This window comes from Saccopteryx leptura, chromosome 8 (genome assembly GCF_036850995.1).
Source record: "Saccopteryx leptura isolate mSacLep1 chromosome 8, mSacLep1_pri_phased_curated, whole genome shotgun sequence".
NCBI classification, from domain to species: Eukaryota; Metazoa; Chordata; class Mammalia; order Chiroptera; family Emballonuridae; genus Saccopteryx; species Saccopteryx leptura.
In genome coordinates this window covers 28,763,375-28,790,644 of record NC_089510.1, presented here as the reverse complement: position 1 = coordinate 28,790,644, position 27,270 = coordinate 28,763,375, and the positions used below count along the sequence as shown (strand labels likewise).

Genomic DNA, 27,270 nt, shown 5'->3' with positions numbered 1-27,270 from the left:
ACAGGAAGGGAGAAAGATGAGAAGCATCAGTTCTTTATTGCAGCATCTTTGTTCATAGATTGCTCCCATGTGCCTTGACAAAGTGGCTCCAGCAGTGCAAGTGACACCACGCTCAAGCCAGTGACCTTCGGGCTGAAGCCAGTGACCATGAGGTCATGTCTATGATCCCGTGCTCAAGCTGGTGACCTCAGGGTTTGAACCTGGGTCCTCAGCATCCAAGCTGATGCTTTATTCACTGAGCCACCGCCTGGTCAGGCCTCTTACTGCAATTGTTAATGGGATATTTTCCTTTATTTCTTTTTCTGATATTTTATTTTTAGTATATAGGAACGCAACAGAGTTTTGTATTTCCATTTTTATCCTGTAACTTTATTGTATTTGTTATTATTTCTAACAGTTTTGGGAGGAGTCTTTAGCATTTTCTATATATGGAATCATGTCCTCTGCAAATAGTGACAGTTTTACTTCTTCATTCCCACTTTTGAAGCCTTTTATTTATTATATTTATCTTGTCTAATTGCTCTGACTAGGACTTCCACTACTGTGTTGAATAACAGTAGCAAGAGTGGGCATTCTTGTTCCTAATCTTAGGGAAAAGCTTTCAGTTTTTCACTGAGTAGGATGTTAACTCAGGGTTTGTCATATGTGGCCTTTATTGTTATAGTACGTTACTTCTATACCCATTTGATAATTTTTATTATAAATGTTTGTTGTTTTTTGTCAGGTGCTTTATGTGCATCTGTTGACATAATCATGCTTTTTATTTTTTTTTTATTTTTTTTTATTTTTCTAAAGCTGGAACCGGGGAGAGACAGTCAGACTCCCGCATGTGCCCGACCGGGATCCACCCGGCACGCCCACCAGGGGCGACGCTCTGCCCACCAGGGGACGATGCTCTGCCCCTCCGGGGCGTCGCTCCGCCGTGACCAGAGCCACTCTAGCGCCTGGGGCAGAGGCCAAGGAGCCATCCCCAGCTCCCGGGCCATCTTTGTTCCAATGGAGCCTTGGCTGCGGGAGGGGAAGAGAGAGACAGAGAGGAAGGGGGAGGGGTGTGGAGAAGCAAATGGGCGCTTCTCCTATGTGCCCTGGCCGGGAAACGAACCCGGGTCCCCCACACGCCAGGCCGACGCTCTACCACTGAGCCAACCGGCCAGGGCCGCTTTTTATATTTTGTTGCTGTTGTATGTCATATTGGTTTGCAGATGTTGAACCATCCTTGCATCAGTGGAATGATACTTGATAGTGATGTATGGTTCTTTTAATGTGTTGTTGCATTCAGTTTGCTAGTATTTTCTTTAGGATTGTTGTGTCTATTGGCCTGTAATCTTTTGGAAACGGAAATGTTGGCCTCATAAAATTAGAAAGTATTCCCTACTTTTCTATTTTCTATTTATTTTATTTATTTTAGAGAGGGATAAACAGGAAGGGAGAAAGATGAGAAGCATCAATTCTTCATTATGGCATCTTAGTTCATTTATTGCTTTCTCATATGTGCCTTGATTAGGGGGCTCCAGCAGAGTGAGTGACTCCTTGCTCAAGCCAGTGACCTTGGACTCAAGCCAGCAACCTTGGTTTTCAGGCCAGTGACCTTTGGGCTCAAGTCAGCAATCATGGAGTCATGTCTATTATCCCATGCTGAATCCAGTGACCCCGTGCTCAAGCTGGTGAGCCCACACTCAAGCCGGATGAGCCTGTACTCAGGCCAATGACCTCAGGGTTTTGAACCTGGGTCCTCAGCGTCCCAGGCCAATGCTCTACCCATTGCATGACCACCTGGTCAGGCCATTGGTTGTTTCTTACATGTATCCTGAACAGGGGTCTAACCCACAACCTTGGCACATTGGCACATTGGGACAATGCATCAACCAACTAACCTGCCTGGCCAGTGCTGTCTGTTCCTAGTTTGTTTGCTTGTTTTGCTCTTTAGATTCCACGTGGAAGTGAAATCATATGCTATTTGTCTTTCTCTGTCTGACGTATTTCACTTAGCACCCTGTCAGCAAACTGCGGCTCATAAGCCACATGCGGCTTTTTGGCCCCTTGAGTGCGGGTCTTCCACAAAATACCACATGTAGGCGCTACCTCGATAAGGAATGTACCTACCTATATAGTTTAAGTTTAAAAATTTGGCTCTTGCCTGACCAGGCGGTGGCGTAGTGGATAAAGCGTCAGACTGGGATGCAGAGGACCCAGGTTCGAGACCCCGAGGTTGCCAGCTTGAGCACGGGCTCATCTGGTTTGAGCAAAAAGCCCACCAGCTTGAACCCAAGGTCGCTGGCTCCAGCAAGAGGCTACTCGGTCTGCTGAAGGCCCACCCATGGTCAAGGCACATATGGGAAAGCAATCAATGAACAACTAAGGTGTTGCAACGTGCAATGAAAAACTAATGATTGATGCTTCTCATCTCTCTCTGTTCCTGTCTGTCTGTCCCCGTCTATCCCTCTCTCTGACTCACTCTCTGTCTCTCTCAAAAATTTAAAAAAAAAAAAAAAAAAAAAAAAAAAATTGGCTCTCAAATTCCAATCATTGTACTGTTGATATTTGGCTCTATTGACTAACGAGTTTGCTGACCTCTGAATAGCACAATACCCTCTAGGTCCAGCCATGGCTATTGCAAAGGGTAAGACTTCATTCTTTTTTTATAGCTAAGTAATATTCAATTGAATATATGTACTAGAACTTTCTTATCCACTTGTCTGTCAACGGGGACTTGTGTTGCTTCTATACCTTGGCTATTGTAAATAATGCTGCAGTGAACATAGGGGTGCATGTATTCTTTCAAATTAATGTTTGGGGGTTCTTTGGATATATACCCAGAAATGGAACTGCTAGGCCATAAGGCAGCTCCATTTTTAAGTTTTTTAAAGGAAACTCCATACTGTTTTCAACAGTGGCAGCACCAGTCTGCATTCCTACCAACAGTGCATGAGGATTCTTTTTCCACATCCTCGCCAACGTGTGTTGTTTGTTGATTTATTGATTAGATAGCCATTCTGACAAGTGCGAGATTCTCTCTCATTGTGGTTTGAATTTCTATTTCTCTGTTGATTAGTGACGGCGAGCATCTTTTCACGTGTTTGTTGGCTGTATGTGTGTGTGTTCTCTCTGGGGAAGTATCTATTCAGGTCCTCTGCCCATTCTTAAAATTGGATTGTTTGGGGCTTTTGGTGTAGAGTTGTATAAGTTATTTATAAATTTTGAATATTAACCCATTTTAAATCTTGAAATCTATTTTGTCTGATATAAGCAATACTACACCTACTTTTCTCTGTATGATATTTGCTTGACTTATTAACTTCCACTCCTTCACTTTGAGCCTTTGTTTGGAGCTGAGGTGAGTCTCATGTAGGCAACATATAGGTGGGTCTTGGTTTTTAATCCATCCTGCTATCTTTGCCTTTTGATTGGTAAGTTCAGTTGATTTACATTTTGGGTGATTATTGAGATATGAGGACTTACTATTGCAATTTTATCTTTTGATTTCTGGTTGCTCTGTATCTCTGTTCTTTTTCTCTTGTGATTTTGTATGCTATTTTAGTTTGGCAGTTTTGTATAGTTTTTTTCTGTTTCCTCTTTTCTTATGTTACGGGTCTCAATTTTTTCTTTTTGTTTTGTAATTACCATTAAGGTCTGTATAAGACGTCTCATACATGACAATAGTCCTTTTTCTTCTGATTACCTCTGATCTGTCACATGGAGCCGGTCAGTCCTTTTCCTGCTCCCTTTTTATTTTGTTGTCCTAAATCATCCCTTTTTATTTGTGCATTCATTACCAAATTACAAGTAGTTATAATAATAATAATAATTATTATTATTATTTTTGACAGAGACAGAGAGAGGGATAGATAGGGACAGACTGACAGGAACAGAGAGATGAGAAGCATCAATCATCAGTTTTTCGTTGTAACACCTTAGTTGTTCATTGATTGCTTTCTCATATGTGCCTTGACCACGGCCTTCAGCAGACCGAGTAACCCCTTGCATGAGCCAGTGACCTTGAGTCCAAGCTGGTGAGCTTTTGCTCAAACCAGATGAGCCCGTGCTCAAGCTGGCGACCTCGGGGTCTCGAACCTGGGTCCTTCCGCATCCCAGTCTGATGTTCTATCCACTGGGCCACCACCTGGTCAGGCGTTATAATTATTTTTAATGCCCCCCCTTTTCCTCCGTAAATCTTTACAGTGGTTTGACATCCTATTCTAAAGAAGATTTATAGTTTTCTGCTTCTTTTTTTTCCTGTTTTTAAGTCATCTTTGTATACTTTTGTCTTTGTTTTCAGCAGAAGAGTACCTTTTATCAGTGCTTGTAATGCAGGTTTCTTGGTAGTAAATGCTGTTTTTTTTTTGTCTGGGAAAGCCTGGATTTCTGCTTTATGCATTACTTTATTTCTGCTTACAGTAATATACTTCATTTCACACACCCCCCTTTGTATTGTCATACTTTGATGTGTGGATGAACCCCATAATAAAGGCTGCTTTTGTTTTAAAAGCCGCTAATCTTTTAAAGAAATTTTAGAGCCTGACCAGGCGGTGGCGCAGTGGATAGAGCGTCAGACTGGGATGCGGAAGACCCAGGTTCCAGACCCTGAGGTCGCCAGCTTAAGCGAGGGCTCATCTGGTTTGAGCAAAAGCTCACCAGCTTGAGCCCAAGGTCGCTGGCTCGAGCAAGGGGTTACTCGGTCTGCTGAAGGCCCACGGTCAAGGCACGTATGAGAAAGCAATCAATGAACAATTAAATATTGCAACGCACAACGAAAAACTAAAGATTGATGCTTCTCATCTCTCTTCGTTCTGTCTGTCCCTGTCTATCCATCTTTCTGACTCTCTGTCTCTGTAAAATAAATAAATAAATAAATAAATAAATAAATAAATAAAAAGGCCTTAGTAATTCATACTCTTACCAGTATGTGAAAAGAATTCATTAAAAAAAAAAATTTTAGAAGTATGTAAAAGTTTCCTGTTTACTAACATAATTACCATTTCTAGGACTCATTACTTTGTGCAGAGCCATTTTCCTTCTGCTTAAAGTACTTTGACATTTCTTGTAAGTCTGCTGGGCAATTTTCAGCTTTTGTGTGTCTGAAAGTTTTAATTTTGCCTTTTAGAAGATATTTTTACTGATTATAGACTTCTAGATTCTTTTTTTTTTCCTTGAGGCATTTAAATTTGCTGCTCTGCTATGCTCTGGCTTGCATTTCCTGAGTCATTTTTATCCTTTGTTCCTGTGTAATGTCTGTATAATGTGGCCCCTGGTTTTACCTTTAAGAATGTAATAGCTGATCGATGAAAAAGAATCCTGATTTTAGTCCACTTGAACTGGGAGAGAACACTGCAGTCTAAGGCCATGAAAACACTTTAACTCAATGCCCTGTACTCCCTGAGTTTCTAATGAGTTAGATGGTGCTTTTCTTGAATAATCTGAAGCAGGGGTCCCCAAACTTTTTACATAGGGGGCCAGTTCACTGTCCCTCAGACCATTGGAGGGCCGGACTATAAAAAAAACTATGAACAAATCCCTATGCACACTGCACATATCTTATTTTAAAGTAAAAAAAAAACAAAACAGGAACAAATACAATATTTAAAATAAAGAACAAGTAAATTTAAATCAACAAACTGACCAGTATTTCAATGGGAACTATGCTCCTCTCGCTGACCACCAATGAAAGAGGTGCCCCTTCCGGAAGTGCGGTGGGGGCCGGATAAATGGCCTCAGGGGGCCGCATGTGGCCCGTGGGCCGTAGTTTGGGGACCCCTGCTCTGAAGTCTGCTACAATTTGGAATTTGTCACCTGCAGTTTAAATAAGGCAACACATTTAGATGATTGAAGTGACTCCCTTACAGGGAAGATGATGTATGTTGAAATGTTTCAGGGTGTGCTGTTCAACTTTGATCTAGCTACTTGAAGCTAAGAGCTGACAGATAATGGGTGTTTGTATTGGTTGCAAATGAAGTTCCTAACATTACGGGTTTTAAAATGACTAAGGACTAATCACACTGTGAAATCAAGTGGATTTTTAGGGAAGGGACTCCTTCCTGCCACCAAAAGTTAGGTCTGTGTGATGAATACCAAGTGCAAAAGGGCTTAGTCTTTAGGTTAAACGTAGTTCTCTGCTGGCTCTAGTGTTGTCTTTCATGCTGCCTCCTGAGCAGTGCTGGCCGGGTTTTGGCGGTAAGTGGTCTGGTGAAGCTAGGGGACGGGGAGATGTCCCCTCTGCGACGTCGGCGCTGACCGGACATCGGGGAGACGTCCCCTCTGCGACGTCTGCACACTGACCGGACATTAAGGAGACGTCCCCTCTGCGACGTCTGCGCCGACTGGACATCGGGGAGACGTCCCCTCTGCGACGTCTGCACACTGACCGGACATTAAGGAGACGTCCCCTCTGCGACGTCTGCGCCGACCGGACATCGGGGAGACGTCCCCTCTGCGACGTCGGCGCCGACCGGACATCGGGGAGACGTCCCCTCTGCGACGTCGGCGCCGACCGGACATCGGGGAGACGTCCCCTCTGCGACGTCGGCGCCGACCAGACATCGGGGAGACGTCCCCTCTGCACGTCGGCGCCGACCGGACATCGGGGAGACGTCCCCTCTGCGACGTCGGCGCCGACCGGACATCGGGGAGACGTCCCCTCTGCGACGTCGGCGCCGACCGGACATCGGGGAGACGTCCCCTCTGCGATGTCGGCGCTGACCGGACACTATATGGCCAGTGCTGCAGGCTTCCTGTGGACCTGCCTCCTTCGTGTTGCAGTTTCATGTTTCCTGTCAAATTATCATCTGTTCCTTCCTGGGTGCACGTTGGAGGATAAAGCTAGTTTTGGAAGAGAATGCACTTTAGGATAAAATGGTCTTGTCAAAATCAGGAACTAAAGAAGTTAAGCCCCAGCATGGACTGTGGTGGCACAGTGGGTAGAAATGTCGACCTGGAACGCCGAGGTCGCTGGTTTGAAACCCTGGCTTGCCCAGTCAAGGCTCATATGACAAGCAACAAGCAAGCAATGAACAACTAAAGGGAAGGAACTGTGAGTTGATACTTCTTACTCCCCCACCCCTCCTCTCTGTAAAATCAATCAAAAAGGTAAAGGTTAAGCTCCAGTGCTAGTGTCAAATAACTAAAACATTTATACAGTGGTACTTTTCCAAGTACCCTTATAATTACTTTGTTTCATAATTTACTGAATGAACAAGGATCTGGAAGAGGAAGCATGGTGGGCCAAGTGTGGTGATTCCACCTCATCCTGAAATGTGTAAGTCTACAAATGTGTTCCTTTATGTTGTGTCTATCAATTCATTCTCAATTTTTCTCCCTCAAACTAAAACTAAAACCATGCCATCCTGTAACTTTTTCCCACCCAGTTTCTATTCAAGTAATTTCTGGCCTGACCAGGTGATAGCACAGAGGGTAGAGCATCGGCCTGGGATGCAGAGGACCCAGGTTTGAAACCTTGAGGTTGCCAGCAGGCTCACCAGCTTGAGCTTAGGGGTCGCTGGCTTGAACCCAAAGGTTGCTGGCCTGAGCAAGACCCCTGGTCAAGGCACATGTGAGAAAGCAATCTAATAAATACTAAGGTGCTGCAATGAAAAAATGATTCTTCTCTCTCCCTTCCCGTCTGTCCCTCTCATGCTATAATAAAAAAGGAGGTAAAAAAGTCATTACTGCTCACCAGTGAATTCTCTTGAGTTCCTTCTCAGACCCTGCAGCCCTGTTCTGCCCTCACCATTCCAGGGACACTTCCCTGGCAAAGATTAAAGATGTATTTGAAGACCTCTTTTGCCCCTCTAAACCTAATGTCAGTGTGACCTTGGTCTCATTATCTGGTATTTCCCTTAATCTTTAATTGAATCACATCTGCAAAGTTTATTTCTGTCACAGAAATTAACAATCACCGGTTCTGGGAATCAAGATGTGGCTATCTTTTGGGGGACTATACATTTTATCAATGGCTTGCAAACAGATTTCAAGAATAGATAGAAAAACTTGAATGTAATATTTATTTGGTGAATTTACATGTGAGGTCATTTACAAAAGTAGAGATACAGACAGATGCAGCTTCAAATATTTCTGAGAACAGGCAGTAGTCACGAGGACGGAATGACAGGGCTGGATGGCACATGCTTGTCTCCTTGTGTGCTTTCTATGCAACCCCGAGGGGGAGAAAGGCAGAAGAGTAGAAGGAAATAGCAGTGTTCATGTCAATGCAGCCATGCAAATAAAAACTTTTTTTTAAAGCCAGAGGTTATTCAGAGATGTAGATCATTTCTGTATTCAGAGGTTATCGTAGGAACATAATTTGAGAACAGAAATGCAGATCTTTCACATTTTCCATTATCTAGATCATTTGTTATATTTAACTGCCTCCCACTAATTAGTTAAAGGCCCCCTCAGTATTTTTCAGATTCTGAATTTGGAAGGGAGTCGTTTCTAATAGTTTCTAAAAAGATAGCATTTATAGACAAAATCGTTTTGGTTTCAATAGGCTAAAGCACCCTTTAAGAGAGGGGTAAACTGCTCCTTTACTCCCAACAATGTAAACTCTAATTAGATTTAATTTTCAGAACAGTGTAACTAAAGGCTTGATGTTTTCTTATTCTCAGGCTTAAACCTCTCCCCACCCTGAATATTTCAAAACAAGAGACCAGAAAGAACACCAGAAAATGCAGCATAAGCAAAAGGATGGTCTATAAAAGTGATAACTGGAAAAAAACCCCGATTTCTAAGTAAGAGGGTAAAGAGGTAAAATGAACAGAAGTCCGCTGTCAGTATCCCTAGGGAAGCCCTGGATGGGGGCAGTCACCCACACGTAGAATTCGAGACCAAGGCTAGCTCAGAACCAAAAAGCACTCCACATGTCCTCAGCATCTTTGAAAATACTGGCTCAAAATTCCTTAAGCACATTTAGCCATAGCTGAAGCACTCAATGTCAGGAAATATACTGATCACAAAAATTAGGGGATATTTTATCACTTCAAATTCATTTTGAAATATTCCCTAATTTTCGTGAGCAGAATACTGTGCTTCTGGCTTCAAGAATTAGGTCCTTATAGAACCTCTAGCCCCATTTCATTAGAAATTTTAAGCTTATTAAATACTCCCACATATTACACTCCATCTTTATACAACCACCCAACCTGCATTTTCTTTAAAATACACTATTTAATAGTACTTATTACAGAAAATAGCTACAGGCAACTAAAAACACATTTCCATTTCACTTTACCTCTTCCCCGCCCACTCTTCCATGAATAGTTGTCTTCCAGCTGCTGCGGACTTGCAGAATGACGTACTCTACCCATCAGAGTCGAAGGGGGTCAGAATGCTTAATACTCGCCACTGAGTATGCCTGACACAATCGGAGACACTGTGCATGCTGACAATAGTTTTTAAAGGTCTCGCAATTTTGCTTCCTTAAGAACAAAACCCCACTTGTTTCCTTAAAATCAACCAAAAGGGATTAACTAAATCTAAAAGAAACCTATTTGACAGCACTTACTATGTTAAAAAAAAATACATGCTGTAAAATACTTATATTACACACATATATATACATAAAGACGCAATAATCCAGAACATAATCATCCCCCAACTTCCTCAAAATAGAAAAAAACAAAACCAAAACAAAACATAAACACATCAACAAATCAAAGTTTTTATTTGCATGGCCAATTATCATTTGCTCTCTTTGCAACTTTTATTTTCTAACCCTCTAACGGTCTAAGCTTCTGCTGCAGAGAATAAAAGCTGCAACCCCGCGCACTCCTTGGCAGTCACTCCCACACCTAGACAGGAAACGGATGAAGTAACGCATGACGAGCACAGACAGGAAATACTAAGTTCCACCATTCAATACAGTTCATGACAGTGTCTTTTGGATTCAGTTGAAGAGGGGGTAAACTTTTAAAAAGAGGGTCATGTTCCTGCCTGCCCCCTGTTTTATAATGTTGGTGGTTTTAATCCGTATTTCTTTGCGACTTCTGTCTGGGCATGGGCGGCATCACAGAGTGAGTACAGATGAGCCATCTCCATTTCCGATTTGGCCAGGTTAATAGCTTTGTTGAACATGTCAATGGCTTTCTCCATATTTCCTCTAAAAAAACAAAAATTTGAAATGTCTCATTCAACAAGCACGCCACAAAATGCGATGAAGTGACATTACATGGAGTCTGACCAGTAAATTTCACTATGATTCTAATAAAATGCTTATTAATAACAAAATAATGCACACAAAAAAGCGCACATGAATCTTAGCTACAATGACAAATGCTATATGCTTATTACTGTAGCGATTGTAGTCTTGTTTTACAGACAAGAGCGGTGAGAGTGGAGAAATGAAATGACTATTTACAATCCCCCAGTCTGGTTCCTAAGTCCTAACTGCTTCTGCATCACGAGGCTCCTGTGGAGAAGTGACAGCCTCACGGAACATTAACAGTCCCCTGGGACCTTCCCCTCCCAGGTCCACACCCTGTGCGCCTGCACCCTCGTCACACAGTATATATGCACACACACACACACACACACACACACACCCAGGTCCACACCCTGTGCGCCTGCACCCTCGTCACACAGTATATATGCGCGCGCGCACGCGCACACACACACACACACACCCACCCATACCTGCACATGGTAGACTTAAAATAACTTCAAGAGTTCTGCTATTAGGTAGACAATAGATTTGCTAAATTGTAAGATAATCAGCAATTTCATTCATCCATTCATATTTATTTGTAAGGCAGGATTTAGAATGAATTTCTTAAAGTACAATTAATACATGAATAAAAATACATGATTAAAATCCACCAAACCTCATTAAGTCAGTGAACCTTAACCCAGGCTCTATGAACAATTTAAATGCGAAGTGTTTTTATATATGCATTATCCTAAGAGAAATCTATAGGTTTGCTCAAAAAAGTTAAGAAGCACTACCCCATCCTATTCTAATAGGAGAATATTTTATTCACATTAACAAATTGGCAATTAGGAAATAATTTACCATTCACGTGTACAGATGGTTCAAAAGAATCACGAATTTTTTTTTTTCCTTTCAGGGACAGAGTCAGAGAGAGAGGGATAGATAGGGACAGACAGACAGAAACGGGGAGATGAGAAGCATCAATCATCAGTTTTTCATTGCAACACCGTAGTTGCTCATTGATTGCTTTCTCATATGTGCCTTGACCACGGGCCTTCAGCAGACTGAGTAACCCCTTGCTCAAGCCAGCGACCTTGGGTTCAAGCTGGTGAGCTTTGCTCAAACCAGATGAGCCTGCACTCAAGCTGGCGACCTCGGAGTCTTGAACCTGGGACGCTCTATCCACTGTGCCACCGCCTGGTCAGGCAAGAATCACGAAATTTTTCATCAGCCTATTTACATATGCTGCCAGCTCTGGAGCCAGAGACCACAGGAGGGGCCGAAGGACAGACTGAGACAACTCGTACTGGTTCTTGACAAGCAGTAGCGGTAAGGTCACTTACTTCGTGTTAGTGCAATACGGGCTCATGTCCTGTCTACCTGGCTCACTGTGTAACCTTGTCAACTTCTGGGTATCAGTTTCTATACTCTTCAATTACACTGAGGATCCTTCTAAAGACTGGTGTCAAGATCAATGGAAATAATATTTGGAAAACACTTAAAATTCAGTATCTGGCCACAGAGTAGGCACTCAAGGGGATGGAAATTCCAGCATTAAGATGGTATACTACACTGAATTCTACGGCATGAACAGTCTCACGTCAACTCTGGATAAACATTTACACAAAACAAGAAGTTATGGGATATCTGAGTTGCAAAATAAATCTTAACAAACTCCCTGATTTTAAAGAAAGTTCTGGTTCAAAGATGATGTTGCAACATGCCCAGAACTTGGCGGGCGCTTCTCGGCTGCTAGGATTAGATCTTCAGCAACCTGGTGCCAGTCCTTACACTCTATTGTACTACATAAGTACACGGCAGGCTTTTCTCCAACGGGAATAATACAGGTGAGAAAAGGAGAGAATCTACAACAGGTATCTGAGAAAGATCACCACACGGCTTTTATAACTGACCTTTAAATTGGAAAAGTAATGAAACAAGGCACATAAAAGTTGTATAGTTTTGAGGGAAGTATGCCTCAAAGGCATGACATACTCAGACTGAAAAACTTCACTGACATTGGGTATCCAAGATGACAACAGAGTAAACGGCCTCCTCCCAGGACGAAACTGGAGTTACAACTCAAGAACAATCACCCTGAAGAACCAACTCAGGACTAAGTGAAGAGTAGTCCTACCCGAGGATTCTCAGAAAGCCACACTGAGACTGGGAGGTAGGGCAGAAACAGGGAAAAGGCTTCCCCCGCTTCCAGGAGTGGCAGGTGAGGTTCCTGGGAGGACCTTCCGTGGGGACCTCTCAGCGGTGAGGTCAGCCCTGAGGAGTGGTCCTAAGCCCCAGGCCAGGAGCACCGGAGCCTAGAGGTGCCCACAGCGCATCTGGCAGTGAAAAGAGGTGATTTCTGTCAGAGACAGACAGGACTTCTCAGACGCAGGCACCCTGCTTTCAGAGCCCCGAAGCAGAGAATCAGTTCACAGCCACGTGCCCGAGGGCTGCGCAGACTCGGGAGAGCAGTGTGAGGCTGGCGGCACCAGGGACCCAGCGGAGCCCTGTGCGACACCTCCGGTGGCACTGCTGCCATCTTTCTTGGGTGAACCACTGCCTCCTGCGGCACCAGCCTGGGAGAAAGCAACGGATCCACTCTAGGAAATCTCCTTGCCCTACTCTGGGTCCTGGGCCCTGCGGAGAAGCAAGCAGCCTGGGCCAGGAAGCTCGGGGTTGAGAGGACTCGGGGTGACAGTCACTCATTTGTCTGGCACTGAGGCTGGAGCTTCTGCCTCCCAGGAAATTCAGTAGAAATGGCCCGGGTGTTGGCAGACCAAATCTCTGGATTTCAGAGGTCACAGCCATTCGACTCCTAGTGGCCACACCCTACTGATACTGCGGCTTGAGAAAAAAGTCAGGACAGACGGCTATCTGGGGCCCTGGGTAGGAATCACACCCGCCCCCTTTCCTGATGCCTGGTTGGCCCCAGCCTCTACACTCCAGAGGGCTTTTTAGAAGCCCAGCCCAACGAGCAGCCAGCAGAAAAAGGCAGGAGGCAGTTCTTGGGGAACCTTGTGACTTTTGCTGACCTGCCTCCAGGCCCAGTGCTAGTAAAAGACAGCTTAGCTGTGCAGCTTGGTCCTTGGACAGGAAGCCACAAACTCTGGTTTGCTTACAGCTCCAAAAAAGTTGCTGAGGGTGTTCCAGGCAGTGTTTTACACTGGTCTGCACCAGGTTCCCTCCTAAGGGGCCCAACACACCCCTTGGCCAGCTATGGACATCAAGAGCAGGATCCAACTAGCACGAACAGCAGCACAGCCAAAGGGAGGTCAGCAGGCACCAAACCGGCTGAGGCAATCCTGCTCTCTGTGGTCAGCACCTGCACAGCAGCCTGCATAGACTGGACGAGGTACAGCCTCCCAGTCAGCTGGCCCAAGTCCCTGATACCCTGCCCTGCTGGGCTAAGCTCCACAGGGGGAAGGGCGACAGGCTGAGAGCTCAAACACTAAAAGTGTGAGCTCCTTGGAGCCTACTGTTGGGACCAGTTCAGCAGCTTAGCCTCCTGGGGGAAGGGCCCGATCAGCCCAAGCAGAAGACTCTCAATCTTCCGCCCTAACGCCATGGACTCCTCCGCGGAAAGAACCCAACCTGAGCCTGCTGCTCTCCGCTCTGGGGAGAAACAGAATCAGAATGTCCAGCAGTGGCTCAGGGATTAGTGTCTGGAGTAGAGGCCCCTTTCCCAGTACCGAGTTCCTGACCAAGAGTCCTCCCTGCCCAAGTAAAGACAATCTCTTTATAATAAATGGTGTTGGGGAAATGGGACAGGCCCTCCCCCCCAAAAAAAGAACCGAGATCACTATTCACAAAAACAAACTCAAAGTGGATAAAAGACTTAAATCTATGAAACCATAAAAATCCTAGTAAAAAACACAGGCAGTAGACTCTCAGACATCTTTGGAAGCAACATTTTTGCCAATATATCTCCTCGGGCAAGTGAAGTAAAGGAAAAAATAAGCAAATGGGACTATATCAAACTAAAAGGCTTTTGCACAGCAAAACACATCATTAACAAAATAAAAGGACAACCCACTCTATGGGAGAACATATTTACTGATATATCTGATAAGGGGTTAACAATCAATATTTAAAAAGAAATTATAAAACTCAACATGAGACAAAGAATCCAATTAAAAAATGGGCAAAGGACCTAAATAGACACTTCTCCAAAGAGGACATAGAAATGCCCAACAGGCATATGAAAAAACGTTCAATGTCACTAATCATCAGAGAATGCAAATAAAAACCACAATGAAATATCACCTTGCACCTGTCATAATGGCTATCGATAAATCAACAAACAACAAGTACTAATGAAGGTGTGGAGAAAAGGGAACCCTCCTGCACTGCTGGTGGGAATGCAGACTGGTGCAGCCACTGTGGAAAACAGTATGGAGATTCCTCAAAAAATTAAAAATAAAACTATCTTATGACCCAGCTATCCCACTTCTAGGAACATATCCTAAGAAGCCCAAAACATTAATTCAAAAGAAGATATGCACCCCCATGTTCATTGCAGCATTATTTACAATAGCCAAGATCTGGAAACAGCCCAAGTGCCCATTAGTAGAAGAATAGATAAAAAAGCTGTGGTACATGTACACAAAGGAATACTGAGCGGCCACAGAAAAAAAGGAAATCTTACCTTTTGCAACAGCATGGGTGGACCTAGAGATTATTAGTTAAGTGAAATAAGCCAGGCAGAGAAAGACAAATATCGTATGATCTCACTTATATGTGGACTCTAATGAACACAGTGAACTGAGGAACAAAAGAGAAACAGAGGCGGGTCACAGGGACCAGATGGACAGCTGTCAGAGGGGAAGGGGAGAAGGGAATCGGACCAAAGAAGGTGAAGGGATTAGCCAAAACCACACATACATAACACACAGAGAAAAGAGCCCCCAGCTCTGTCAGCCTGCAAACAGACGGGAGATCCACCATGGCCCTTCCGTTTCTGGAAGGAGTATTTCACTCCTGCCCTTGTGCTATGATGACGAGTAAAAATTAAATGGTAATAAATTCACTTATATAGATACAGACCACAGGGCAGCAGCAGCCAGAGGGAGAGGGGGAGTGGGGGAGGTGGGGGAGGGGCACGAGGAATGGGGGTGGAGAGAGACTGTGTGGAGCACGATGAGGTGTGTGGAGGGTGTCATACTGAGTGGGACACATGAAACCATGTTAACACAATAAATTAAAAAAAAATGGATTGACAACATATCTGTAACGAGAATAAATACATAAAATATACACAGAACTGTAGTAAATTTCCCCGTAATAGATTCAAAAAGTTACCTTTGCACTTCAATAGTTCCCATCGTTTCATAGGCAAAATCACATTTACTGTCTATTTCGATGGCTTTGCTGATAAGCTCCAAACCTTTATCCAGATCCTGCTTCCACTGAAGCTGGAGTAAACTGTAAATGAAAAAAGGCATCAGCTATGACCACGGGCCAGTACCAACACAAGTGCACGGTTCATTTCTGCCCTCACTGAGTAATTTAATTTACAAAAACAAGACATCTAAGACAGATATAATCACCATCAAATTAATATGGCATCACACCCACACCCATACACACAAAAAATAATATTTTATTAAGCCAAATAAAAGGAAACACAGCTATTTGCAACAACAAATGTACCTTGAGGGCATTCTGCTAAACTCAGAGACACAGAAAATACACTGACAGTTGAGTGAGGCAGGAAGTGAGGGATGGGTGAAGTGATTGAAAGAAGTCAAAGATACAAACATCCAGTTAAAAAACAAGTTGAATTATGGCAATGTAATGTACATCATGGTGACTAGCGTTAACAAAATAGTATTGCACATGTGAAAGTTGCTCAGACAGTAGATCTGAAATTTTCTCTTTATAAGAAAAAAATTCTGGAACTATGTATAATGACAGGTTAGACTTATTGTGATCATTTCATAATAAATATAAATACTAAATTATTATGCTGTAAACCTGAAAGTAATATGCCAATTATATCTGAATAAAAAAATTAAATTAAAAAAAGAGCCCTGGCTGCATAGTTTGGTTGGTTAGAGCAGTGGTACCCAACCTTTTTTGGGCCACAGACCAGTTTAATGTCAGAAAATATTTTCATGGACCGGCCTTTAGGGTGGGACGGATCAATGTATCACATGACTGAGACAAGCGTCAAGAGTGAGTCTTAGACAGATGTAACAGGGAATCTGGTCATTTTTTAAAAATAAAACATCGTTCAGACTTAAATATAAATAAAACGGAAATAACGTAAGTTAGTTATTCTTTCTCTGCAGACCGGTACCAGTCCGTGGCCCGGGGGTTGGGGACCACTGGGTTAGAGCATCATCCCAAAGTGCAGACGTTGCCAGTTCAATCCATTGCAGGAGACATACAGAAACAGACCTAGGTTCCTGCCTCTCTAAAATCAATAAATAAATTAAAAATAAAAGAGTGACTCAGTGGATAGAGCATCCTTCTCAGAAGCTGAGGTCCCAGGTTTGAAACCCCAAGGTCACCGGCTTGAGCGTGGGTCATCAACATGACCCCATGTTTGCTTGGCTTGAGCAAGGGGTCATGGCTCAGCTGGAGCCCCCCCACACCCCCAATCAAGGTGTATGAGAAGCAATCAGTGAATAAAGTGTCACAACTGTAAGTTGATTCTTCTCATCTTCCTCCCCTCCACCCACACATACACACAAAAGAGAAAAAAATATCCAAAAATCTGGGGTCTATTACTTACTTGTAAGCTTAATTTTTTACTTTGTATAAATTTAAATAAGATTTTTTTTATAATTCAAATATACAAAAACAGGAATAACATTTTACCTGTTTCCCATTCTGACACAAGTAACATTTCACAGGATGTTCAGAAATGAAATCCTTAAGCTAGAGCTAAAATAGTACGTTTATTAATTGCTATACAAGAATGAAACAAGTAAAATTTAAACTTAAGCTTGACCAGTTGTGGTTCAGTGGATAGAGCATCGACCTGGGACACTCAGGTCCCAGGTTCAAAACCCCGGCTTGAGCCCAGGCTTGTCCAGCTTGTGAGGACTGCGGTTTGAGTGTGGGATCACTGACCGATCCCAAGGTCACTGGCTTGGCTGGAACTCCCCCGCCAGCCCAGTGAAGGCACATATGAGAAGCAATCAATAAACAGCTAAAGTGACGCAACTAGGAGTTGATGCTTCTCATCATTTCTCTCCATCTGTCTCTCAAAAACAAACAAAAAAACCCAGTGAAGCAAAGCACCCCCACCATTAATATATTTGTCAATTAGCTCACTGATACTCTACAGTAGTCCCCTTCCTCAAGACCAAAAATATCCACCTTAGTACTATGTAACAAATTTAGTTTTTTACTGGGACAAAAAGAACCACAAAAATACATACCCTTTATGAACATATGTTGTGGCATTATCTGGTTCCAAATCAATACATTTATCGTACATTTCATCAGCTTTACCAAACTGTTGTTGATCTGTTAATGCCTAGATGAGGAGATACTTCAGTTATATTAAGGTACTGTCAACCTAAACAGTTACAAGTTTATCACTTATTAATTATTACAGTTTATTTCATTTATCCACTTCTTAACTAATTATGATGTTTGGGGGAATATTAAATTACTGGGACTTTTACATGGATTATAAATATAAAATCTTAACTGTCCTCTATTTTTGACAAGTGGTGAAATACTACAGCAAACAATGTGGTAAACTGTCGAACCCCAAAAAATCTCATTCTTGGTTCCAGTTCTAATACCAGATTTTCATAGGTACATTCATGTCTCTTATTCAAAATTTATCAAAGTATATTATAAAGAAATTTAAAGACAATCCTCATTTGTCATGATAAATTCAGGTATGTATTACTGTTATCAGTAGTTCCTTAAAAAGGGAAAGAAAAGGCCCTGGCTGATAGCTCAGTGAATAGTGTTGGCCCAGTGTGTGGACATCCCGAGTTTGAGTTCCAGTCAGGGTACATAGGAGAAGCAACCATCCTCTTCTCCTCCCCCCTTTTTTCACTCTTTCCCTCCCACAGTCAGTGGCTCGATTGGTTTGATCATGGCCCTCATTGCCCTGGGTGCTGAGGATAGCTCCATTGGAGCACATCAGCTTCAGGTGCTAAAAATAGCTTGGTACTCGAGCATTGGCCCTAGATGGGGTTGCTGGGTGGATCCCAATTGGGATACATGTGGGAGTCTTCCTCACTATCTCCACTCCTCTAACAAAGAAAAGAAAAGAAAAGAGAGAGGGAGAAAGAGATAGAAAGAAAGCAGCTACGATGAACTATTTTAAGGCAAATCCCATGGCAGAAAAGAAAGGCTAGTTATATATGTATACCAGATCACATTCAAACTGTTAACTTTGAGAGTTGACTAGCATCTAAGCTAAAACTTTTGAGTTTTTTTTTTTTTTTTTTGAGAGAGTCAAAGAGAGGGACAGACAGACACAGACAGGAAGGAAGAGAGATAAGCATCAATTCTTTGTTGCATCACTTTAGTTGTTCATTGATTGCTTTCTCCTATGTGCCTCAATGGGGGGGGGGCGGGGGGCTATAGCAGAGAGAGTGATCCCTTGCTCAAGCCAGCAACCATGAGGTCATGTCTATGATCCCACGCTCAAGCCAGCGACCTCGCACTCAAGCTGGTGAGCCAGCACTCAAGCCCAAGCCCGCGACCTCGGGATTTTAAACCTGGGTCCTCCGTGTCCCAGTCTGACGCTCTATCCACTGCGTCACTGCTTGCTCAGGCACTGTTGAGTTTTTTTAAAAAGTTTAACTATGTAACATGTGTGTATGTGTACATATAATTATATATATATATAATATACATATATATATATAATATACATATATATATATATATATATATATATATAGAAGCAAAAATAAGAAGAGAAACCCAAGGACAGAAATGTCAATCCAAACAGACTAATAATACTGCCAATAAAGATTGCTCAAGTGCGCCAAACCCCGTTTTGAAGATAACGCAGTGGCAGGGAGACGTGCAGTCAAGAAAGCTCTAGAGGCCCTGGCCGGTTGGCTCAGCTGTAGAGTGTCGGCCTGGTGTGCAGGAGTCCCGGGTTTGATTCCCGGCCAGGGCACACAGGAGAGGCGCCCATTTGCTTCTCCACCCCTCCCCCTCTCCTTCCTCTCTCTCTCTCTCTTCCCCTCCCGCAGCCAAGGCTCCATTGGAGTAAAGATGCCCCGGGCACTGGGGATGGCTCTGTGGCCTCTGCCTCAGGCGCTAGAATGGCTCTGGACGCAACAGAATGACCCCCCACCGGCGGGAGTCTGTCTGACTGCCTCCCCGTTTCCAGCTTCAGAAAAATGGAAGGAAAAAAAAAAAAAAAAAAAGAGAGCTGTTCCTAAACAGTGGGTTCTTTAAAAGCTATCCAGTGGCCTTTGATCTTTTAGTTGCTTATAGAAATCTGCACCAAAAAAGCCTTTTTGAATTTCGTTTCAGTGATGTGAATGTGTAACCTTATGGCTTGTTCCTAATAAGCCCAAGTGTACCTATTCAGAGGTCACCCAATTATAAAGTGCTTCTGTCCTATTTTAACTTCTATACATTCTATAAGATTTTATGTAGTGCATGCTTTCACAATTAACCAGAGCAGGTAGTCTGCAACCAATGTTGGTTGGCTGTTTTTTTTTAAATGACCATCCTGCCTAGGACTTTTAAGATCAAAGACTGAATTGATAAGATTACTTCTGAGATTAAAGAATTTCTGGATTTACTTTTCACCCCAGAGAATTATTTCAGAATTTCAATCTCTGATAATAATACAGTGATATACAGAACTATTTAAGAACAGATCCAACACAAGTCAATCTTCTCACAGTCCCACATAATAAACCCTCAAAAAAAGTTTTACCCTGTAGAACGTTTTTCTCTAAATTAGCTGAGGATAGCATGAAAAAACTTTAAAAGAAAAACAAGCAACCTTAAGAATGGTTTGGAGGTAGATATCTACCACCGATGGTCATTTTATAGTGTTTCCTATTTCTGGGATGTGTAGGTGGGTATGACAACATTTCTCTGGAATAAAAAAAAGATAAAAAAGAAATAATAGAGTATTGAGATGGATGGTTTATATAGATATGAAAAGCAACTTTTAACTTGAAGACTAAGAGAAAAGTCATTCATAAATCATTATTCGTAAGAAAAAGGCTCACTGTGGCTGTAGGAAGCTAATTATTTTCATTTAAATTGCTGATTTATAATTAGTAAATTTTCAGACTTCTGACTACAATTAAAAATGAAAATTTAAATTCAAATTTAAATCATACATGTCAAACCTTTGATTCTAAACCAAGCATTTTAGACAAATGGAAGAGGAATCAAAATGAACTGTTTCCGCCTATCAAACTCTCTCTTTAAAAGGACAGTGATCAACAGAAAACCCCTCCGCAGGCATTTCCCTCGCCAACCGCAGACAGTCCATGCCCTGCAGTAAGGAAGTGGACACACCCAACCCAAAGGGAAACACAAGGTGAGGGAAATGCTCTGCTTCAGCTTCCCATATGAGTTAGGAGCATGGTTTTCACACTGTGGGACCCAGGCGCCTGTCCCGAGGTGACTCAGGACCATCCTGGGGGCCCGGAGAATCAGAGAAGGACAGTCATCTAGATGACTCCGCAGAAGCTGCCGCCAGGAAAGCACCGCTTTCTCGGTTTCCCACTGGAATTCAGCACGAAGTACAGTTCTCATAAAAAGGACGGGCAACTGAAAAAGCATGAAAAATCACATTTACCTGCGCATACAGTGCATAGCCTTCAGCACACTTGGGAAATTTCTTTATGACCTCTTCAAAACCTTTCATAGCTGCTTGGATTTGTGAAGAATTGTTTCCTGTATATGCCTGGCGATACTGTTTAAAAAAAAAAAATCAAAACAGGTCTGTCGAATCAAGAACTCAAACTCACAGAATGTTAACATATTATAATAGTCACACAAAATTACAGAAGTATTTCCAGAAAGGCAGGTGACTTGCTAACATGACTGCTGCTAAAGGGGTCCCAGGAACTCACTCAGCAGCAGGGACCCACAGGCTATGTACAGCTAGGACTGAGCTGCCACTCTGCACATTCCAAGATGTTCAAGTCTAGAGCAAAGCATCCTAACTTGTGGGAGCTTAACTCTGCATATAAATGGAGTTTTACATCGTATTACCACTTTTTATTAAAAGTGTTACAATGTTCCTTTATCTAATATCACTTTTCATCTATACTATACAGGATGGACAGCATTTATGATGGTGGTCCCATAAGATTTCAATGGAGCTAAATAATACCTGTTGCCTAGTGACTCAGTGTGCTAACATCGTGACACAATGCATTCCTCACATATCTGTGGTGATGGCAGTGTGGACAAACCTACTATGCTGCCAGTCAGGGAAGAGAAGAGCACGTGTAATTATGTACAGCACGCAATAACTGATGCCGATAACAATGACGACATTACTGATTACGTATTTACTAGACTGTATCAAACACTTTGTGATCTCCGAGGACCTCTCTACTTACAAAGATGCTCGCTGTGAAACAGTGTGCTGCGTTTCACGGGCAGAGCCTCATACACCTCATGGTTACGTCTCTTCCTTTTTATACAGTATGTATTTTACTGTTTTTAAAAATAAAAACAAGGTACTATGCTTACCACTAAGAGTTCACAATTGAAAATACAAGATGTACTAAATTATAAGATTTAACTGCACACAACTTATCTTCAGTTTTATGATTTTTTCCGCTATATTCTGATTTCCGTTTTGAAAAAAGTTGAGAAGATAATTTGGTTTAGAACTAGCAGAAAAATGTATGGATTCATTCAAGTTAACATTTCAAAATAGAGACCTCAAGGGCATCTCTTAACTGCATCGTTTTCTCATGCTTGATTCGGTATCATGTTGTTTATACAGTAACCCGGAATACAGGTTAGCAGCCTCAGAGGAATGGGGGAACGCACAGTCTAGGTGTGTAGTAGGCTGTACCATCTAAACCTACCAGTAGGTTTGTTTAAGTGTACTCTATAACAGGGGTCGGGAAACTTTTTGGCCGAGAGAGCCATGAACGCCACATATTGTAAAATGTAATTCCGTGAGAACCATACAACGACCTGTGTACGTTATGCATTATCCAACAAAAATTTGGTGCTGTCCCGGAGGACAGCTGTGATTGGCTCCAGCCGCAACCATGAACATGAGCAGTAAAAAATGAATGGATTGTAACACATGAGAATGTTTTATGTTTTATATTTTTAACATTATTATTTTTTTATTAAAGATTTATCTGCGAGCCGGATGCAGCCATCAAAAGAGCCACATCTGGCTCGCGAGCCATAGATTCCTGACCCCTGCTCTGTAAGTTCACACAATGACAAAACCACACGCAATAAGAACATCTCTTGACACATTTCTCAGAACAAATCCTCATTGTTAAGCAGTGTATGTGGCCCAATTTCTTTCCTTAAAAGGAAAATTCTTTTCGGACTCAAGCTATAGAGCTAACTAGAAGTACCTCAATGAATAGACTTATTTTCCTTGATTTTCAGCAGTGTGCTTCCAAATATTAATAGCTTGACAAAAGTGAGACGAGAGAGCAGTCGTGTGTCATGACAGCTGTAACTTCCTCACAATGCTCTGCTCTCTGCTGTGCTGGTGTATGGTCGAGGAGCGGGAGAAACAGTGCTATTCAGGGACAAACATCTCCCAAGATGAACTCAAACATTACATCCAGAGGACACAGGAGCAGAACCTCAATTAACATACATTCACCATTCCCACTTCCATTCCTCTCAGCTCACGTGTTACCCACACACATCCTTTGGGGGGAAAAGAAAGAGATAATTTTGTAGACAATGAGATACTCACTTTTATTACTAATGGGGAAATGAAAATGACGGTTAGGAATATACAGAAGAAAGTAGAACCTACCAATGCAAAACACTTCTGTGCTTGTGCAAGAGCAGACTCAGGCCTCAGTCGAATACATTCATCAAAATCTGCCACTGCTTCCTCAACTTGGTCAAGCAGTATTTTTAACTAAGAAAAAAAAGACATAAACAAACAACTCAAACTAGGCGCACCACCAATTACCTTTTACTATCTCTTATCACAGCTCAGCACAATGCTAAGCATGTACTGTAGTAATTAGATATACAATTGCTTTCTAGAACAGTGAACTAGAAAATCTTATAACTTTAAAGGAAAGCGTCAAAAACTTAAAATTAGTGTTCATTTTTTAAAAAGCATTATAAACTCACCATTTTTGTAGTGTAATTTTGACCACCCTTAAGCAAGAAAACCTTTCTTCTAGAAAACTAGATATGTTTATACTTTCAATTTTCAAAGCAAATTAATCTTAAAATACTATCAGTAAGGGTCAAAATATCAAGGATTTTAAGAATTTCAACAGTTCTTCAAACCCTTCAAACAGAAACATTAGGGACAGTGTCCATTAGGAAGAACTTTCGTTTTCTGCGTTATTTGGATAGCCCACACTTTGCACCTTAAAGCATTCCATCAGCTATGTTCAACAAGCCGAGGGTTTTCCCAGATGAGGCTAAAATTGGGAGCCGTTTTCTTTTCTATATATAAAAGAAATATGGATTGTGAAACTCCATTCAAAAGAGATTTTTTTGGTACTGTCTGGACAGTCCAGGTTAAATGCTTCTTTTTACAGCAGGAAGCCGGCAAAAATCATCGTGTTGATTCCAGCATTCACTCACAGTGCTCACTGAATGTGTTTAATGTTCTACGCATTCCAGACCTATGACTGGAAACAGCTAAAAAACGAACTTGAGTTGACAAGCCAGTATTTGTAGCCTTTTCTTCTTTTCAATAAGTACCGTATTTTTTGCTCCATAAGACGCACTCGCCCCACCCCCAATAAAGTGGAGGGGAAAATGTCCATGCAAGTTACGGAGTGAAAAATAAAGCATTTTATTATTATTATTTTTTTTTTCAGAGAGAGAGAGAGAGAGGAATAGACAGGGACAGACAGACAGGAACGGAGAGAGATGAGAAGCATCAATCATCAGTTTTTTGTTGTGACACCTTAGTCGTTCACTGATTGCTCTCTCATGTGCCTTAACCGTGGGGCTACAGCAGACCGAGTAACCGCTTGCTCAAGCCAGCGACCTTGGGTCCAAGCTGTGAGCTTTGCTCAAACCAGATGAGCGTGCACTCAAGCTGGTGACCTCGGGGTCCTGGGTCCTCTGCATCCCAGTCCAACGCTCTATCCACTGCGTCACCACCTGGTCAGGCTTTATTAAATATTTTTAACACACCATTTGGTTCTTATTTTCCTCCTTAAAACCCTAGGTGTGTCTTATGGTCAGGTGCATCTTATGGAGCGAAAAATACGGTAAATACTAAAATTATAAGGACAAATGTACAAGAGGGAACAAAAATAAATGCCAAAACAAACTAAACCACGGTGATACCTTGGTCAGAGCTATCAGAAGTGATAGAAAGCTTTGAGACGTTCTCCAACACGGCATCCGATTCTGCAAGCCCACAGTGAGAACTCTAAGAGACTTACCTGTCCTCGGTGGTGGTACACGTCGGCATTCTGCGGGTCGATGGCAGCAGCCATGTTGAAGTCCTGAGTAGACAGCAGAGGCTGCTGCTGCTGCATGTACATGCTGCCTCTTTTGATGAGTGCATTTGCTCGAAGCTACGTGGCCAAAATGAGAAAAGGTTCATCATTATTACTTTTTATTGCAACTTAGTTTTTTTTTAAAAAGTAACAGCTATATTGAGATATAATTCATATACCATAAAGCTCCCCCATTTCAAGTCAGCTGTTTTTAGTATATTCACAGAGTTGTGCAACTGTCAACACTATCTAACTCCAAGACATCTTTGTCACCCCCAAAAGAAACCTTATACATATTAGCAATCACTCCTCATTTCCCCTCTAATCCATAATCCATCAATCTACTTTCTATGTCTGTAAATTTGTATATTCTGGACATTTCATAAAAATGTCACAGTCTTCTGTCTGGCTTGTCACTTAGTATACTGCTTCCAAGGTGCAGCTGTGGTGTAGCTAGCTTGTACTTCCTTCTCTTAGAGCTGAGTATTATTCTACTGTATACCATTTTTCTTGATCCACTCATCAGCTGATGGACACTGGAGTTGCTTCCACTTGTTGGCTATTATGAATGCTGCTATGGAAATTCATGTACAAGTTTTTATATTGACATATATATTCAATTCTCTTAGGTACATACACCTAGGAGACGAATTACTGAGCCATACGGTAGCTGTTTAATTTTTAGATGAACTCCCAAACTAATTTCCGAAGGATTTTTACCGTTTTCCATTTCTTCCAGCAATGTACGAAAGTTCCAATTTCTCTACACCCTCATCAACACTTTTAACCCAAGGTAATAAAGATTAGCCCTATGTTTTCTTCTGTCTTCTAGTTTTAGCTTTCGTATTTAGGTCTTTGATCCATTTGAGTTCATTTTTGTACAAGGCATATATCATTACTACTTACAATTAAAACAGAAAGTCATGATCTCAAAACAAGGTATTGATTTCTTCTCCAATTTTAAAATCTCATTTTAAAAGTAACTTTTAACAAATACTTAATTGTAATTACTTTTGTTTACAAGGAATTTAGATATTTGTTAACAACTAGACCTTAATAAAAACTTTTATATCCCTCCAAATACATGAATGATTCACCTGGGTGAGAAAAGCCAGAGGAAACAGAGCACAAAGTTAACAAACTGTTAAAAATAGAGGTAACTGGTGGCTAAGTTCTGTCACGTTACACTAAGTAGCAAGCACACACAGCTCAACAAACTTCCCAATCTTAATTATGAAAAGAACTCCATTCCTAGCTAGAAGTAAACATCACCGATACTTAGACTGCGGTTGCACCACACCCACTCAGTCAGCACTAGGTAGAGTTGCTTCCACAACAAATATATCCCAGGGGTGCCTCCAAAAAAAACCAAACAACAAAAAAAATATAACCTTTTGGAGAATGGCAACTGAAATGCAAAAATTGGGCAAAACTTATTTCGAAGCCTCATTTTAATGTATTAGTTCTTTCACACGCACACAAACACATTTTGCAGCGTACCTTCACATTCGCCTCTTTCAGACTGATGACCTTATCTAAGTCCGGCTTAGCCGCATTGGCGTTGCCGATGAGCAGGTAGAAGGTAGCTCGCAGTAACAGCGCTTCTGCCACGTATTTGCCTTGAGCATCTATTTCTTTTGAGCATTCACTTATGATCTTATCATAGTTTTCTTCTTCCATATACTGTTTGGCCTTTAAATATCCAGAACTGAAAATAAAAATGGACAGAGGAAATTATTTACTAAGAGAAGATCAAATGCTAAAACTTGCCACATTTAGTGTACCTAAGTTATGCAAGCGTCCATTTCCCCTTAAGTCAGCCAGCCAGTGTGGGACTACAGCAGGGCAGGGTGGTGACACTTCTGATGCACACTGGGATTTCCTTGACGCCTTGGAGAGTTTTTTTATAAAGGAAACAGCAGAGTCGGTGGCAGAAACCCAGGCTTCAATATTTGAATAATTGGAAATAAATTAATAACAGACTGATCTGCAACAGCGTTCTTCATCACCTTCGTATCTGTGGCACATGGATGGCACTCAACGGTTACTTTAACTAACAGAAAGGACAGAGAACTAGGAAATATCTGAGTCTGTTCAGACCCACAGGCGGCAGGGAAGAGGTACGGTCCAGCCTGTGCTCTGGAAAGAGCACAGGGAGCAAGACTGGAAGCGGAGAGCTATCTGAAGAGCTCTCATCCAGAGGCCTGTTGTTTTCCTGGTAAGAACAGACCTAGAAGGAACCGGTGGAAATATCACAGCAAATTTAAAGGTAGATTCTTCCATAAAAAAAGGACTTTAAAAAACATCCTTCCCTTCTTTCAAAATGCAGTAACCACAATACCATTTTTATTCTTTTAAGATGATTTCTGTAATTGGGGACACTTGCAAAAGGGAATGCTTTGAACTGAAAAGGAATTTACACTAGAAGAGCTTTAAGGGGCCTTACAGATATAAGGGTGCTATCAATTACAGTACTTTTCTCATTCCATTTGTATATATTCTGATTAGAGAAAACTGGCAAATGACTTAAAAGTT

The 27,270-nt window shown here is 42.0% G+C and overlaps 1 protein-coding gene across 1 annotated transcript in view; it reads right to left on the bottom strand.

The window, feature by feature from the left end:
• Positions 1–7,980: 7,980 nt before the first annotated feature.
• The window catches only part of TOMM70 (translocase of outer mitochondrial membrane 70), a 49,680-nt gene continuing 30,390 nt past the window's right edge, over positions 7,981–27,270 (bottom strand). The window contains exons 6-12 of the mRNA XM_066346958.1: positions 26,236–26,443; positions 24,679–24,813; positions 23,070–23,177; positions 20,892–21,008; positions 17,524–17,621; positions 15,434–15,556; positions 7,981–10,087 (exon numbers count right to left, since the gene is read on the bottom strand). Coding sequence (XP_066203055.1) covers positions 9,934–10,087; positions 15,434–15,556; positions 17,524–17,621; positions 20,892–21,008; positions 23,070–23,177; positions 24,679–24,813; positions 26,236–26,443 — 943 coding nt within the window. The 3' untranslated portion in view covers positions 7,981–9,933. The remainder of the gene's footprint in view (positions 10,088–15,433; positions 15,557–17,523; positions 17,622–20,891; positions 21,009–23,069; positions 23,178–24,678; positions 24,814–26,235; positions 26,444–27,270) is intronic.